This window comes from Semicossyphus pulcher, unplaced genomic scaffold (assembly GCF_022749685.1).
Source record: "Semicossyphus pulcher isolate SPU_LCO1_2020_fin unplaced genomic scaffold, fSemPul1.0.p SCAF_13, whole genome shotgun sequence".
NCBI lineage: Eukaryota > Metazoa > Chordata > Actinopteri > Labriformes > Labridae > Semicossyphus > Semicossyphus pulcher.
In genome coordinates, this window is record NW_027211637.1 from 10,175,382 (window position 1) to 10,192,470 (window position 17,089).

At 39.6% G+C, this 17,089-nt stretch overlaps 1 protein-coding gene across 1 annotated transcript in view; it reads left to right on the plus strand.

Annotated features, from left to right (window-relative positions):
* Positions 1-17,089, plus strand: part of nphp4 (nephronophthisis 4) — a 190,553-nt gene that overhangs the window by 130,359 nt on the left and 43,105 nt on the right. Inside the window, exons 15-17 of the mRNA XM_069659458.1 lie at positions 2,337-2,524; positions 15,521-15,681; positions 16,456-16,639. Coding sequence (XP_069515559.1) covers positions 2,337-2,524; positions 15,521-15,681; positions 16,456-16,639 — 533 coding nt within the window. The remainder of the gene's footprint in view (positions 1-2,336; positions 2,525-15,520; positions 15,682-16,455; positions 16,640-17,089) is intronic.

Sequence of the window (17,089 nt, forward strand, 5' to 3'; positions counted from 1 at the left end):
TCAGCTCCATTCAGCTATGACTTCTCATGTGCCAAACTCAACCATCTGTAATTTTGAGCTGTGAAGGGACATGCAATGCATAATGTGTGTATTATGTGTGAATGGACAAATCTCCCTAGTTTTTAATAAGAATCAATGTATGTGAGTCAAAATATGAGGCTCTTCCTGTGTGGTAGTAGACTCCATTAGCTTCATGTAGATTCACCTCAGGGTGCTTAAAACATTAGAGACAGGGGAAAGATATCAGAACTATAACTCACATTTGAATTTCGATTTGATATTCCACATGATAACAGGTAATCATTTTACATATACGCAATAGCTCTGCTTTTTTAATAAAATTCTTGTTTTTTTTTAAGTGAGGCCATGGCTGAATCCTCATCTGTCAAGGTTTAGTTGATAGCAGACGGAATCCCTAGATCAACACTTGTCAGTTACACTTCTATGTCTACTTATTGTCAGTTTGGCGTGTCCGATGTGTGCATTAGATGTCATTATAAGCCATGATCCTATGAGATGATGTCAGATGAATTAACAACCAGCCATCCCTAAGTGCAGCAGGAATCTTGTTGTAGGCCAAAATACATCTAAAACACTGGCATATCAATTTCACAGACTCACGGTTTAACTTCAACATAACATATATTTGTATTTGTAAGATGTGAGTCACATCAGGAGCAAGACATTTAAGACATGCACAACACACTTTTTCCATCTAGGCTGAGTGTAGTGCTCAGTAATGACATGTTTTCAGTCGCCAGCTTTCTCCAGCACAGCAGCACTACCCTGTACCCTACCTTCCTGCAAGGAAAGTTGGTAAAAAAAAAAAAAAAAGAAACTTATTATATTGTAAGATTAAGAAGAACAACAACAAACATTAAAAGCCTCTGGGGAAGTTTAAATTCTCAGTTGGACACCAAAACAGATTTTTTACATATATAAAACTAGGTTTTTTATTGCATTCATGTGTGTGGTTTAAAGGTATAATAGTTTACTTGATTGTTCTGGATGTTGTTCATCTGATTGTCAGGTTGTGCTTTAGATTGTGACACAATATACATGTGAACATGTACTGTGTATCTCTGTGGCACGCCGTAGAGTGGGCCGGGGGTTGCCTCATAATTATGACAAACAGGTAGAGCAGACATGAATTTAGACAGCAGCAGCAGTAGCAGTTAGGCAAGCAGGGAGCTTGTGGATGGCAATGTAATTTCTACCTCTCACCCGGGCGCCATAATTATCCATATTGTCTATTTACAGAATGAATATTAATGCCGGCCTCTCTGTGAAGATGGAGCATGGCAGAATCGTTAACAGTGGAATATCAGACGATGTGATTGACTGGGAGGTCACACATTGCTCTTATTAGATTCCGCTTTGAAATCGCCGGCTCTGATGGCCTGTCTGTGGTTGTGGGGGGCCTCCCAGCACTCCCTGCTTGCTTTTAAATGCCTTTTCTTTTTTCCTCATTATTGAATCCCCGGTGACTGATTGCTAATCAGTTCATCAGACGGAAACAGAAAACAGCTCACCCTGAATCTCGCTCATTATTTAATGGGTTCTGTGCTAAATCAAGTGGTTGCAGGCTCACCGGGACTTTTTTGAGGGCCATCAGCAGTTTGAAGTGTGTGTTTAGATCTGTATACCTGTGTGTGAAATCACACTCAGAGGGTGGTGTTAGTGTGAACGATACAAACACTGGTAGTTTCACTTAGTCACAAGGACATTTCGCCAAAGCTCTCCGAAAATACAACTTTTTGTTCACCTAGTACAGCATTCACCTAGTACATCATGTATTTCAAATGTTTACAGTAAAGGACAATATTTGTCAATGATCCTAACTAGTTTTCGTGTGACTTTTATTTTTCAAGAGGGAGCTAAACTCCTGTTTCGACCTGTTATAAATCAAAGGTGTAATGCTGAGTTTGTACCTACTCAATCATCAGGCATATTTATGGCCACTTTTAAGTTGTGATTTACCCCCTTTAGTTCTTATCCTCATTTTGATTAGTGGGTTTTGACTTTAAGTAGCTGTAAATCTCAGCTCTAGCAGGACATGCAAGACATGCATATTTGATTTTTACTTTCCAGGAATTGTCTGAGGAAAATTATGAGCTGAATTTATGCTCCTAGGTTTTTAATGACATTTTCAATCATTAATTTTGAACCATGCACACCACTCTACTCCCCACATAGATTTTGTAATAAAAATATCACAGTAAGTGTTTAATCACTTGTGCATTTACTTGCATGCAGCATTGCTGTACTACCTTTACATATTTCTCTCTGAACAGTCATTATATTCTCAGTAATCATTGACCTCTGTCTCTTAACAGAATACCAACGGCGGGTGCTGGTCCTGGTTGGCCTGAAAACATCTACTTCACCTTCCAGTTTTATCGCTTTCCGCCCGTCACATCGCAACAGCTCAAACTACTGACCAGTAAAATGGTTCAGCAGAAAGCTGGTAATCCACTTCCCTGTGTCTTGGTCTCCATCAACAAAGATGGCACTTTCAACTCTGGTAAGGATCCGAAGCTGCGAAACAAAATGCTGTAAAAAGACATGGTAAAACTGTTCTTTCTAAAAGCAATTTAAAAGCACATTTAGCATCTTGAATAGTCAGGGCAGGAAACGCTTTCGAACCAATCATTTTTTTCAGACAGCATTTGGCTTTCATTCGTATGAGCCAAACTGCAGGGACTTGTTTGAAATAACAGCTCTATCACAGTGAACAGCAATTATGTCATCAATACATGGTTATAAAATCGAGAAAATAAACAAATTCATGCTGGTGGGTATGTTCATGTCCGCATCACAGGGTGGGAAAATGCATTTATCTATATATACAAACCTTATTGTATGCTCAACCTCAAGTCCTTGTCATTGATTACAGACAGTGTATGACTATATCTGATACAGATTTCAGATATATGCTGGGCTGTTACTTATCGTACTGCTCTCCAGGTTTACAATGTACAATCAGAGTCGACAAACTGCAAGCTTTTCCCTATGATGCTCCATATATGTTCTCTGATGCTCAGGCACTTCTCTTTCAATCAGCCAAGCGGGCGCTGATTGATGTCAAGACTAGTCATGTAGCAGCTAATGAAATGGAAGAGATATTACAGCTTCTGACAGAGCGTGATATTGAACACACAAACATCCCACCCATCCCCCGCCCCCCTTACCTACGCCTAACCATATTCAGCATTCCCCAGACATACACCCCAGTCTAACTCTGTCAATATTTCTCTGTCTGTCTCTGTATCTCTCTCAGTCTATATCATCCAGGGTGCACTTCCACAAATCCCTCCTACATTCACACAAATCCTTCCATAAATTTTAAAGCTTGGAGTCTTTTCACCTATTTACTCATTAGAGCGGGGTTATCTTTTAATGTTTGTTCATTCTCAGCTGCTCTCAGTGTTGAACCAGGTTATGGTATACATAGAAATCTGAAGTTGTTGCTCCCAATATCAAGTTCCATCAATTAAATATATCAAATTACAAACACAGGCTGCACAGACAATTACACAGAAACATCTTTTTTTAAAGTAAGGTAATATTGTTAAAGGGATAGTTCGGATTTTTGGACACCAAGTTGTATGAAATACTTGCTAGTAGGGAAGTAGATGCAAAGCTAGTAGCTTACCCACCGAGTCCCGTTGTCGGAGTTCTGTTTTTAAATCTAAGGTATTAAAGACAAATAAATTGCTGTGATAAGAATAATAATAATAATAATAATAATAATAATAATAAGAGCTGTGACACTGTTTACGGAAAAAAGTTCGGTGAGATGCCAGGGTCATAAAACCAAAAAGTTTTACCCTACAAAAACAACACACAGGCAATGATGATCCATTTTCAACACAAAATCATCGTCCTAGGATTTCATGTACTGCGCCTTTTTTGGCACTATTTCTCTCTTGACAAATCCAGTATCACTACGCCTGAGGCAGGCCGGTTTCTCAGGTAAGCCGATCTTGTAGCTGTTTCACATTGATTCTGACTGATTTGCATCATCGTTGACGTAGACGTGTTGGACTATGAAAGTGATGAGGAAGATTTACCTTTTACAATGGATCCAACTCCATATCTGAATGACTGATGTAGTGATGCTGAACTTCTTCAGATGGACATAGAACGGGCAGAGAGAGAAGCTGTGCAAGCAGAAGATCCCCCCCCTCCACACACACGTTAGTATTACCTAGTCTCTCGTACCTGAGGTGTGGGCACAGCCATGTTCTACAAAACATGCATTTTCTTCTGTCCTGGACGTGTAGGGACATAATCTTCTTTGGTGAAGTGAGCACTGCAAACGCGAAGTTTATTTACCCTCAGCGCCTTGGTACCTATGTTCAAACCGACTGCAACCAGCCAAAGTTCTCTAAGGGCCGATCCATGTCAGGAAAACGATAAAAAAAAAAAAGCGCAGTAAATTAAATCCTAGGATGATGATTTTGTGTAGGAAATGGATCACCATTGCCTGCGTGTTGTTTTTGGCGGGTAAAATTTTTGGGTTTCATGACCCTGGCATCTCGCCGGAAATACTTAGTCTACGTTCGGAACTGGCCAGAACTCCGACCACGGGACGCTAATAGCTTTGAAACCACTACACTACTAGCAAGTATTTCATACAACTTGGTGTACATATATCCGAACTATCCCTTTAAACATCCAAAGGGGATTAAAAGAGAGCAAGAGGGAGAAAAATAATGAAAACTCAATGTTAATATTGCTTCTCGTTTCTGTGCAGTTATTTACTGAAACAGAGAAGACAACAAACAACACACCAAGGACAACACTTGTGTTTTAACGAGTCAGAAGAAAAATGTCTGTTCTTGAAAACATCATGGAGATGCATTAGACATCTTCTAAAGTAAGACTATTTACATTTTAAAGAAAAAGAACACGGCCTTCCTTTATTCAAATGACTTGGAATTCAAAAGTAATAAAAAGACTATTGAACACAACAACTTTATCAGAGGATGCTATGTCACTATTTCAATGGAAAGTTTTCAGCTTGTATTCCTGCCCCTATAATGTTCAATGTAATGAATACCGCTCACACATTTTGCAGTCTAAAGCGACTATTCCTTCTTCAAGTGCAGCGATAGTTCTTTAACATCTTGGAATTGTTTATGAATGGCTTAACTCAAGTCTTTGTACTTTGATAGATTTAAGGTCATGATCCTTTCCTTTTTCATTACACACTGCGAGTTGTCAATCATTTAAGCTCTTTTGTTACAGAGTTTAAGCCTTTCCCCTACTTGGCTCAGGGTCATTGTGAAGGCATGTGACCCAAAAATACATTCCTCCATATAGTATTGAGCTGTTTTTTTCTCAGTGGTTTGCAAGCCTTCATACCCTGAGGCAGTACTATCTGCTACTGCCTCCATGCTTCATTAATGATAAGAGCTGTTGGAATTTCGTGTGGCCTTGTATAAAATAAGTCGTATTTAGTTTATTTATTTATTTCCTCTATGGTGTCCTTCAGTCTTTATTCAGTCTTTTCATAATGTCTCAATCTGTGTAAAAGATCACCGGGCCCTATGCAACCCTATATGCTGCAACCCTCTACTGACATTTATTAACATCTACTGTGACAACCAACCTCCATTGCTGGATGTGTTGAATAGCATTTATTTCCAACTTCTATAATTTATTCCTGTCATGATATCATGACTTTCAAACATGTTATGACACATATGACAGAACACAAATCAGCTCCTTCGCTCCCAAACTCTGTCACACAACTGAGAGAGGAGTGAGACACACGTTGGCATCCTGCTGTTTACCTCAAGTTAGTTTGCTCATTTTTCCAATTATGTGCAAGCAGTTTAAATGTTCAGCTGTTGGTAGGAACAATTAAAAGAATTCACCAGAGAGCAAAAGAAACAGTTTGTTTTCCTTATTATAATTAGTTTTTTTTTTTTGAGCTAGCACTCAGACTTTTTATTTTAAAGGAAGCTGTTAAACACTCTGGACTCTCTGAAAAGCTAACATCGGATCAATATGTGAACTGTCTTATTTTTAGCAATCATTGGCCAGGGATAGGAATAATCCTGTTTATGTCCTGCTCAGCCAGGTTCCACCCACACAGCTGTTTTAATTTGCTTTGTGACTAGAACTTTTCTCAGGACTGTGTGGGTGTGTACAGACAGTGTTTGATTGGCATGTCTGAATTTTCAGTTGGTTTTGATGCATTTGTTAAGGTGAATTCAGACAAAACAGAAGCAAGCTGTTTCTTTGTGCCACAAACATTGTACCAACTGAACAAGCATTAACTATAGCTGGATAACAATGTATGCATAGTCTTAGCGTTTGGGTTGTGTTGCTCCTCCGTCTCAACACCCACCCAAATCTCCACTTCTTCCTTGTTATAATAATAATGATAATAATAATAATAATAATAATAGTAATAATAATACGTTTATGTATATAGCACAGTTATTGTTGTAACTGTAGTCATTAAAGTTCATTTTCCTCACAAATCATAGCATATAAAATAAATCACCTGCCCGGACCCTGGGTGTCATGACTGACAACCACCTGTACAACATCAGGAAGATCAGTCCCTACCTTTCAGAGCATGCAACACAACTCCTGGTACAAGCTCTTGTAATGCCACACATTGACTTCTGCAACTCCCTACTGGCAGGCCTTCCTGCATGCACATTCAAACCTCTGCAGATGATCCAGAACGGAGTCTCCAATCAGCCCAAAAAAGCACATGTCACTCCACTGTTTATATCCCAGACCCAGCTCTTTCATGAACACCTCTGCACTTAATGGCATTGATGCTACTGATGATGATGATTGTTACGATATTGAGGATGTTGTTGATGTTGATTAGGATATAAATGATGATGATATTGACGATGTTGTAGAGGTTGAAGTTGAGGATGATGATAAAATTAAAGGGGGAAAGGGGGGGGGGGGGGATCTGCTTCTTTAGACCCTGTGCATGGCCTCTGTGCACTGCCTGTTGGCACCTTTGTCTAATCGCACTTAGAGCTGTTTGTTTGCACTTACTGATGTGGTTCTACTGAGGTTGTTACTGACATAACTATCAGATGTACATCACTTTGGACAAAAGTGTCTGCTAAACAAAAATGTAACATTGTAACCTTACAAGGATACAACCTTGTCTAAGTTTGCACCACCTAGAAACTATTTTTTTATATACTGAGGAATCAAGGTAATGTATTTATCAGTTTACAACACAGGTATGCACAATAAAATTTAACGTGTAGCTCTTTCAAGCATTAACATTCAGGACATAAAGAAATTCATATTAGAATTTAATGAAATAAAACAACCGATACAGTAATTTATTTATGAATATAAAAAGCAGCAACAGGAAAGTGTTGATGATACGTTCAACATCTTGAAAACAGCATGCACAGCATCACTAATGTGAAAACAGAGACAGCCTTGCCCCGCCCTGTCTTGAATTCTGTTTTCACCGAGCACAGTCCATCTGTCAACTTTTCACAAGTCTGAATCCTGATGCAGTTATTCTGGCATCCTTTTGACACATTTAGTGCAATTAAAGAACAGAAAGCAGTTACTTAGATTACAGCTGACATGAGATTAGTGCAACTAGTGCAACTCAGCGAAGACAGATGGACAGGTGCTTGGCAGCTGAAACCAAGTTCCAGTAATTGGTGTCCGTCGGAGAATAAAGATAAGAGATAATAAAGATGGTAAAGAGCCGAGCCAATTCTAAACTATCTACCAGATCATCAAACTGAGCAAACAGCGCGGAAAGTGGCCATAAAGTTAATCCAGACAAAGTTCCTGGAGGTGGTGGTGAAATGAAGCTTTTATGGCCTCTGGGTGATGTTGTGAACCTGACATGAATGTTTTGTAACATATCTGTGAGGACAAATTTTTCAACTCGAGAAAACCCAAACTAACATAGATGCAATGAATTAGCTACAAAGATCGGCATTTTTTTAAAGAGTAAGATCCTTTTTGTGTAACCAGAAACGGGAGTCTCGCTCAAGGAGAAGTCTCACTCTGAAATCTCGCGGGTGATAAGATTGATTGCTTAACATTTGAGCTAGAGTGTTCAACTGTTGTACATTTTCACAAATGTTTTCCTTAAAACAAGACCTCCTCCAACTTAAAGGAAGAAATACTTCTTAACTCTCCATCAGTTCCCATCAGTACTCTGTGCCTTTCAAAAACATTACAATTCCCAACTACACAAATAAAAGTGTTTTTTTCTTATGGTAACTCTATGTTTATACTAAAGTTGGGTGAGGTTAGACCCAAAGAAGATACCATCTCTCTAACAATTCCCCCATAGTGCTATAAATCTTCGGTAATAGTGTTCTGTACCATGTCAAACAACATTTGTGGGCAGCTTGCTTCAGGTAAAGCCAAATGTGGATGTATTCTCATAAGGTGCTGCTGTAGAAAACCAGAAGACTGTTGACTAATGGTCATCATATCCCTGATCATATCCCTGAAATAGCAGGAAGAGACCCTGATTGACCAACATTTGTTCCCCCAGATATATTCGTAAATGTAGCCTTTGTCTATGTGACGCTCAGGTTTGCGTCAGCCTCTACATCTGTCTCTACACTCACTGTTTTTTTCTGCCTGCAGCCTTCACAGTGTTGTTGAGAGTTGTTGATCCCCAGCAGGATTCTCAGCCAGCCTAGTCTGCTGTGTACACACCATGCAGGCCATCTAGGGTGGGGGGGTTGGGGGGCGTCTGCTTGGTGCCACTCCTTGTCTGCAGACCTAACTACACACACGCACACAACCCTGCACAACCCTTGGGCCAGATCTGTCAGCTCTTCCCTGCTTGCGAGCACAAATACACACAGCACATTCTCTCTCTCTCTCTCTTTCTCCCACTCTCCCTCTGTGTTCTCATTGCCACCCGTCCACTGCACACGAGCCCAGAGCATGCTGGGAGAATTAATGGTCCAAGTGGAGAGAGTTGGCGGGTGGTTGGGGAGTGGGGAGGGAGAGGGAGACATGAAGGAGTCTGTGTAGGTTCTTTAAAGGAATAGGAGTTCTTAAGCAGCACAGAAACATAAAGACTGCTTTGGTCTTTGTGTGTCTATTCCTGTCTCTTTATCTTTTTCATGAATACAGTAAAACACGGCTGTAATGGCCTTCTGGAAGGAATCCTCTATCGTTGCCATGCACTGATGTCTACTTTAGATAAAATGGAGGTTACCCCAGTCAGTATGTTTTTGTCCTTTTTTTTTCTTTTTTCATTTCAGATATCTCATTAGAAAAAGCATTCCAGTGTGGGTGGATTTTACTCTGCGAGACCTTCACTGTAACCCACCTTAACTCAGTTAAGGAGCTGCAACCTACCCAGATATATTATTTGGCTCTCAGCGCAGAGTGTTTGAGTCTTATGAACGTCTAAATGCAGTTTCGGAAGCTTTTCCACATTTATAAGAAGAAAACTCAATGTTACTATCCAATATCCTTTCAACTGCATCTCAAAGAAGCAAACAATTTCACCTGTCAGTGAACGACAGACCAAAACCTGTTACACACACACACACACGCACACACACACACACACACACACACACACACACACACATACACCCTTTTTGTAACACTGAACCTGGACCCAAAACACAGTCAAAAGTCTGTTTAATTAAATGGCGTTCGGTACACAGGAGGTCAAAAAACAAGCAGGCAAAGTTCTTCAAAAACGTCAGGCAAAAAGTTTGGTCAAAACACTAGAAACTGGTTGAAAAAACAGGAGGTCAAATACTGGCGAAATGCTGGAACTCTGACACAAGGTACAAGACCAACTGGCACAGAAGGGAGGTTATACTGATATACATTTGGGGAGTGCGGACAACGAGACACAGGTGGAGCACATTAGGGTAATCAAGGGAGTGGGAAACACAGAAGGCCAGGAAGTTAACGGACCTGACACGAGAGACGGGTGAGTATCAAAATAAAACAGGAGGCTCAAGACAAGAAACATGAGGGAAGAAAATAAAGTAACTAACTAATCAGAGGGCGTGACCTGTCATCAAGGGCTTGGATATAGATTAATTATACTAAGATTAAAGTATTGGTATTATTGATAATACACACTTCATGCAATGCACCTTATACATTCATTCAAACACTCTCACACGCTCAGTTTGGGCTTCAGTATCTTGCCCAAGAACACTTGCACATGCAGACTGGAGGAGCCAGGAGTTTAAACAGCTGGTCTTCCCGTTAGTGGATGACCTGCTCTATCTCTTGAGCCACAGCTGCTTTGAGATAGACTTTCTTTCTAGTTGTTAAATTTAAGAGATAAGAAATCTTAACAAATGCTCAGAAATTAACAGAACTTGGAAAATCAACAATTCCCTTCATAGTGGGCAAGTTCATGAAGCTAATTTGATATAAAAAGCTCCATCACAGCTTGAAATGGACCTTGTTGGGAGAAAACTTTCTAAGACTAGTCGCAAATTCATTAATTGTTCCTACTCTTTAAATGGTGAAAGCTTAACCAGGATATATCTGCCTCTTGTTTCAAAATAATTCAGTCTGACTCAATAAAATCGTTACTTAAGAATTGTCATTTGCCCTCAACAAATCTTTGTATTTGAACCTGAAAAAACACCCAGTGGTAGCACAGTGGCCTCAGAGCAGGCTGTGAGGCTGCATACATGCATAATAGATATACAATAAGAATGTGTGTGTGTGTGTGTGTGTGTGTGTGTGTGTGTATATTTGAAAAAAAGCAATGAGTTTTCTATCAGTTCATGTGTGGAGACAGTCAGAGGTGGTGGCTGGTCTCTTTAACACAGCAGGGTTGTCACCAAAAGGTCCTCATTACTCCACTTCTATCCAACCAGCTGCTTCTCCGCACATTCAGCTTCGGGGAATAAAGACAGCATGGGGGCTTTGATACAGAGTTGGAGGGATGCTGCGAGGGGGAGAATTCTGGGAGTCAAACCACACTCACACCTTTAATACACACACGCAATAACATTACCCACGCTGCTGCAGGTTGGGTTTGGGCTGCTGCTGACTGTACATTGTACCCACTCACCAGCTGAGTTGGATCACTGATGGGGTCAGTTTAATTTAAACTGCTCCGAGATAGAGGATGAGTCAGATTCTAAGTCATTACATTACGGAGCCGTCATCAGAGAATATCAGGGCACTCGTTTTACATTCTCAAAATGAATCTAGGCTTTTACTCAGAAATGATTTGATCAAAATGAAATGGCTGGTGTGTGTGTCCCTGCATCTGACCTTGCAGGAGTGGACAAAATAACAAATGGCAAAAAATATTGACCAAATTAGATTTACAGCCACCTGTTGTCCAGAGTAGCTTCAGTTGTATGGGAATGATAAGTGGGATTTTGTGGTTACTTTTATTAAGGATCTTGTAATAAGTGCTAGTTAATATGTAACTAGGACCTCATACAGAGACTCAAATTAAGTAGGTTTCTATTAGCAACTCAATTTCCTACTCTTCCTCTTCTGAAGTCTAGAATGCTTTAAAATAGTAAACAATTGAGCAGTACCAGGAGGAAGAAATATATCATTACACCATAATCACTAACTTTTAAAAAAATCAGAATCACTTTTTCAAAGAAGTATTTTTATCTGCCTAAGGTTCAGAGCGAAGCTAATATTTACCCTGTAATTGGCACAATGGTGGATTCCCTTCCCAAGTTACTAATTATTTTGATAATGTGGTAATAAGACTATATAAGAATAGCATAGCATAACATGTTACTGATTTATGATCAATAATTTGTGTAGGGAAAAAAAGGTCTCACTAGTTTTTAAGCATCATAATTACTGTTTAAAGCTCCTGTGAGGAACTTTTGGTTTGTTATGATTTTGGCGCCCCCTGTGGACAAAGCTATACCTCTTATCTCTTTCCTGATTTTGTCCTGTACATGCTTAAGTGGTGGTTTTTAACCCTTTAACAGTCATATGTATCACTCATTTTACATTTTTGCCCAGGAAAATGTAATCAAGGCAGCTCGCAGTTAATCGCTTCCTTTGTCACCTACCCTCTGCCAGCAGTTTCAGGCATTTAAGATGAGATAAGATAGTACTTCATTGATCCCCAGAGGGGAATCCGGTTGTTGCAACAGCACAAAGACAAGCAAGAAGCAAGTAGCAAGAATAGATACAAATTAAAATAAAATAAAATAAGAGATATATACAACTGGTATACAAAATTGACATAAGTGACAATATCAGTGACATGGTATGGGATAAAGTGACATATATGGGTATTAGCAGCAACATTTAGCAGTATGAAATGGTACAGTATAAAGTATAAAATAGTGCAGTATAAATAAGGTGCGTGTATATATATATATATAATCAATCTTGTTGCTGATGGTCTGGTTTGCTTTTGTAGGTCATATAGAGTAATCAGTATTAATTTCAGTCTGTTTCATAACCAGCGAAAAACTCCTCACAGGAGCTTTCATAAACACTTGGTGTCACTGTCAATCAATCAATCAATTTTTATTTGTGTAGCGCCCAACCATAACGAAAGTTATCTCAAGACACCACAAAAAAAACAGGTCCATACCATATAGTTATATTATTTAGAGAGAGACTCAATATGAATTCACCATGAGCAGTACTTCATACCATTCGGCAACAGTGGCAAGAAAAACTGCCTTTTAACAGGCAGAAACCTCGAGCAGAACCAGGAGCTCAGTGTGTCAGATCCCCAGCAGTCTAAGCCTATAGCAGCATAACTATGGGCTGGTCCAAGCCTGAGCCAGCCCTAACTATAAGCTTTATCAAAAAGGACAGTTTTAAGCCTACTCTTTAAAGCAGAGAGGGTGTCTACCTCCCAGAGCCTGACTGGTAGATTATTCCAGAGGAGAGGGGCCTGATAATCGAAGGCGCTACCTCCCATACTACTCTTAGAGACTCGTACCACAAGCAGGCCTGCATCCTGGGAGCGCAATGTTAGCAGGGCACTTTGAGCTTTTCAAGATATGATGGTGCTTGACCATTAAGATCTTTGTAAGTAAGAAGAAGGATTTTAAATTCTATTCCAGATCTTACAGGAAGCCAGTGCAGAGAGGCTAATACAGGAGAGATGGGATCTCTTATCCTAGTTCTTGTGAGTACACGTGCTGCAGCATTTTGCACCAGCTGAAGAATCTTTAGAGATGTTTAAGAGCAACCTGATTATAAGGAATTGCAATAATCCAACGTAGAAGTAACATGCATGGACTAGTTTTTCTGCATCGTTTTGGGACAGGATGTGCCTGATGTTGCGAAGGTGACTACAGAGTAGAAACTGAGGGAAGAGCACTGTGGAGTTATATGTAACCTGAGAGCCAACTGTCGCAACAATCGTTTATTGTTCTAGTTCTTGATTCCCATCCTTATTCAGCCTTCAGTCGGTGTGCATAGTATTTGCTTCTCAGTGATAATGAGGGAAATCTACTCCAAAGGTTAAAAGTGTTGATTGTGGATTTGCTGATTAAAGCCACGACTTTTTCCCGCTGTTCATGAAATCGCTCTTGAGGTTTTTTGGTGGTGTGTTAGGCGCGATTATCAACTTGAATTATAGGAACCCTAGGGTGCTCCTGATTTCCTGGAAATGGCCTCATACTCCCTTATTGCATTGCATTGTTATTGTAGTCCCCTGCAGTGCAATCATCAGACCTAATGACTCCTAGTAGATGGCTGCTCCACCAGTTCAGATTTGTCCAGCGTGTTGACAGCTGGTTGCAGATTATGTCCCTTCCACCAAATTTAAACCCATCTGGTTGGAGGAAAGGCTTGAATAATGATCAGATCTGTGACTTTCTGCCCAGGTTGTGCATCATTATGTGTTTCTGTCAGTGGAGACGTACAGCTAATACAATGGTTCAGCATTGACCAGAGGATTGGATATTTCCATATTTTACACCCCTGGTTTGCAACTTGAGTGTCAAAGCCTAAGCCACATAGCCCAAAGTAAGTTTGTATCAATGATTTGAAGTATTGATTGATCTGCAAAGTATTGACTCAGTTAATTGTTTTGCCTTTAAAATGTCAGTTAAAAGTAAAAAAAACGCACAAAGCAGTGTTGGTAATGCAGCTCCTATGTCTCGTTTCGCTCAACTTACACTCACAAACCTAAATAAATTCACTTCAGTGGCACGTTACTAAGAAAAATAGCAAATATTGCTAACTGCTAAGCCCAAATGTGTCATGTTTGATGAAAAAAAATTAAAGGATTATCAAAAGAGTTGTTTCTGCTTTGATCAAGTTATGTTAAAAGCAAGATGCCAATGCAGTTTGAGCGTTAAAGCTAAACAAACTTAACTGAAGACACCTCAAGCATATTTTACTTGATGTTTAAGAAAGCTAGCGTTGGCAGGAGAGCTATCAAGCTAATAATTATGTAACCTGGATTAAGGTCACTCAGCAGATTGAAGAAATAGCTCCTAGCCGACACCGGCAGGCACAGACTGTCTGATGGTGTGTGTGTCTGAGTTTGTGTTCAGTTCAGCCTCTGACTGAACTCATCACTCACCAGAGACTTTGGTTCATTCTGTTATTTCCCTGCAGTCTCTCTTCATTTCCCTCCTCTCTGTATGTACATAGAGTAAGGTAGGCCAGAATTTCCAGTCCAGTTAGCAGTCAACATTCACGAAGAGAGACTAATTACATTATAACACCCGACAGTGGAGGTCAGCACCTCTGCGGCGCCCTTCTGCAGACAGGTTGGGAGTGAGAGTGAACATGTATCTACTTTTTAATCCCAAAAGTTTGAAAAATGCACTCTCCTCCCGTCGGTAAATGGCTCCAGGTCAGAGCAGAATCCCCTGTGACTCTGGGTATATTTTCCTCCAGAAGCTCTGCCCCCCTCTGTCTCCCCCAGAGCTCTTCAGAGCTCAGCAGTTGTGTGTTGGTCATCACAGACTCTCCATCCCACTCGATCTTCTTCACACAACTCCTTGCCTCCATTACACACAAATTTTTTACCAATATTAAATACTATTGCTATTTATTCACAATATTATTCTCAGTATTATTGATGCTTTTTTGCACGTTATATTTTGTTTCTGCAGAGTTTAAGTGAAATGTGTTTACAAGTATCTGCATTTAAGCGTTTCTCAATGCAGCCTGGTTCCTTGGCCCTTTTGTTTTGGCCTTACATGCTGGAGCTCTTATGCAACTACTAATGGTTCTGTATGTTATAATGCACCATTAACTGAGAAGTAATTTGTGGATGGTGTTATTTTTAACTTTACTGGAATAAGACAAAATATCAGGGAATTAAGTTTTTTAGGCTTTGTGGGTTTCAAACTATGTGTTTTTGTGAAAGCAGGTAATGATATATATCATATATCATATATCGCAAAAAAGCAGGGCACCTTTGGTAACTTCATAGGCTTTTTTCCAGTATAATATAAATTTCCATACATAAATATTTAGAAAGTAACATATTTTGTGTTGTTTTGTCACTTTTCTCAATTTTTTTACATGACATTTACTATTTAATTCAAGTTTTTCAACAGTCTTCTCCCTCCTTGTCCAGGTTCTCCAGGCTTGCAGGTGCAGTTCAGAGTAGATGAGGGTTTCCTGAAGCCGGAAGAGAAGCGCTGGTTCCTGCGCTACCTGGCTCTACACACCATGCACATTGACATCTGGGACAGCAATTCACTGCTCCTCATAGGTTCTACTGCAATCGACCTCAAGGTAAAAGACAGAGGTTGACTTTATCACAAGAACTTCCTAGATTTAAGTATATAAAAAAAGCATTGTGTGCCGTCAACTCTTGACATGCTTTCATTGCAATGCCGTGCATCTGTCAGTGTTTGTGGATTGTTTTAACACATGTTTTTAGAGTGAATCAGGAGCTGCAAAGAAAACCTATAATAGAATGTCAAATACAAAATCCCTTTATACTACAATAACCAGCTTTTCTTGAAAACATTTTATGATAAATGCAAACAGGATTGTTTTAGCAGCAAAAGAACAAATGTGTTTAAAATTTAAAAAAAGTAAACGCACTAGAGTAAGGCTCAATTTGTTTGATCAAACCCAATAATATTAAATGTTTCTCCATGTGTGCACTGTCTTCAATAATTTCACAAAAGCACAATTTATATTTTAACCTCTGAAGAAGAACAAAAAAACACAGATAAAGGCTGTTTGATATCGGTCTTTTAAACCCCGCTATTTTTTTGTCAGACAAAAAACTGAAGAATGTATTTGCTTTGTAACTTTTGTGAAGCATTTAATGAGAAATAAGGGAGGTGGTCTACAACTTAGCAGAGGTTTTTTTAACTTGACCAAATCCATTAAGCAATAAGTTCTGACTATACCAAGCTCATATGAGCTTAAATGTTCATGCTAGTCTGTGATCCTTTTTTTTCTTTTTTTTACCAGTTGTTCTTCTAGAGCACATTCATCTTTAATACAAATGTATAAATATATCTCAATCCCCCCTTTACCATGTTTTACTTTCAGTACTTGTTGCGTCAGGGTAAACCAGCAGTGCAGGCGCTTCATGAGGTGGAGGTGCTGACCACCGATTACGTGGGAGAGGACCCTCTGCTGACGAGCGCAAATTTGGGCCGACAGTCCGCCATCAGCCCCATGACGGTCCACACCATCATCAGGGGCCGGCTGCACATACGCACAGGCAACATAGGCAAGTACTGCAAGACACTGTATTATTGGAGTACGATTTTATTAATGAATAAGTACCTGACCATTCTTAACAACAACATAGATTATCAAAATGTGGACAGCCCTTCCAAGCTTTATCTAATCATCCCCACCTAGTTAGTTGCTTTTTCAGAGCTTAAATTGCATTTCACGGTCTTCACCAATTAATGTGACTGACTCAGTAATGGAATGGAATATGGAATTGATATTAATTTGTCACGCATATTGATCCCAAGGGCAAGAATATCTGCTGCGCTCAACTCCATCAAGCTCTTCTGCATAAACAATTAGTGATCTGTGTTCCCTGATGGTTCTTATTGTACAAGTTACAATATATGTCAAAGCCTTTTGAGAATGTCTACCTTGTTACAGTTCAAGCTACTCATGTATGAGTATAAGATGCTGTATATTGTATGAGATTTGTGCAGTGTTA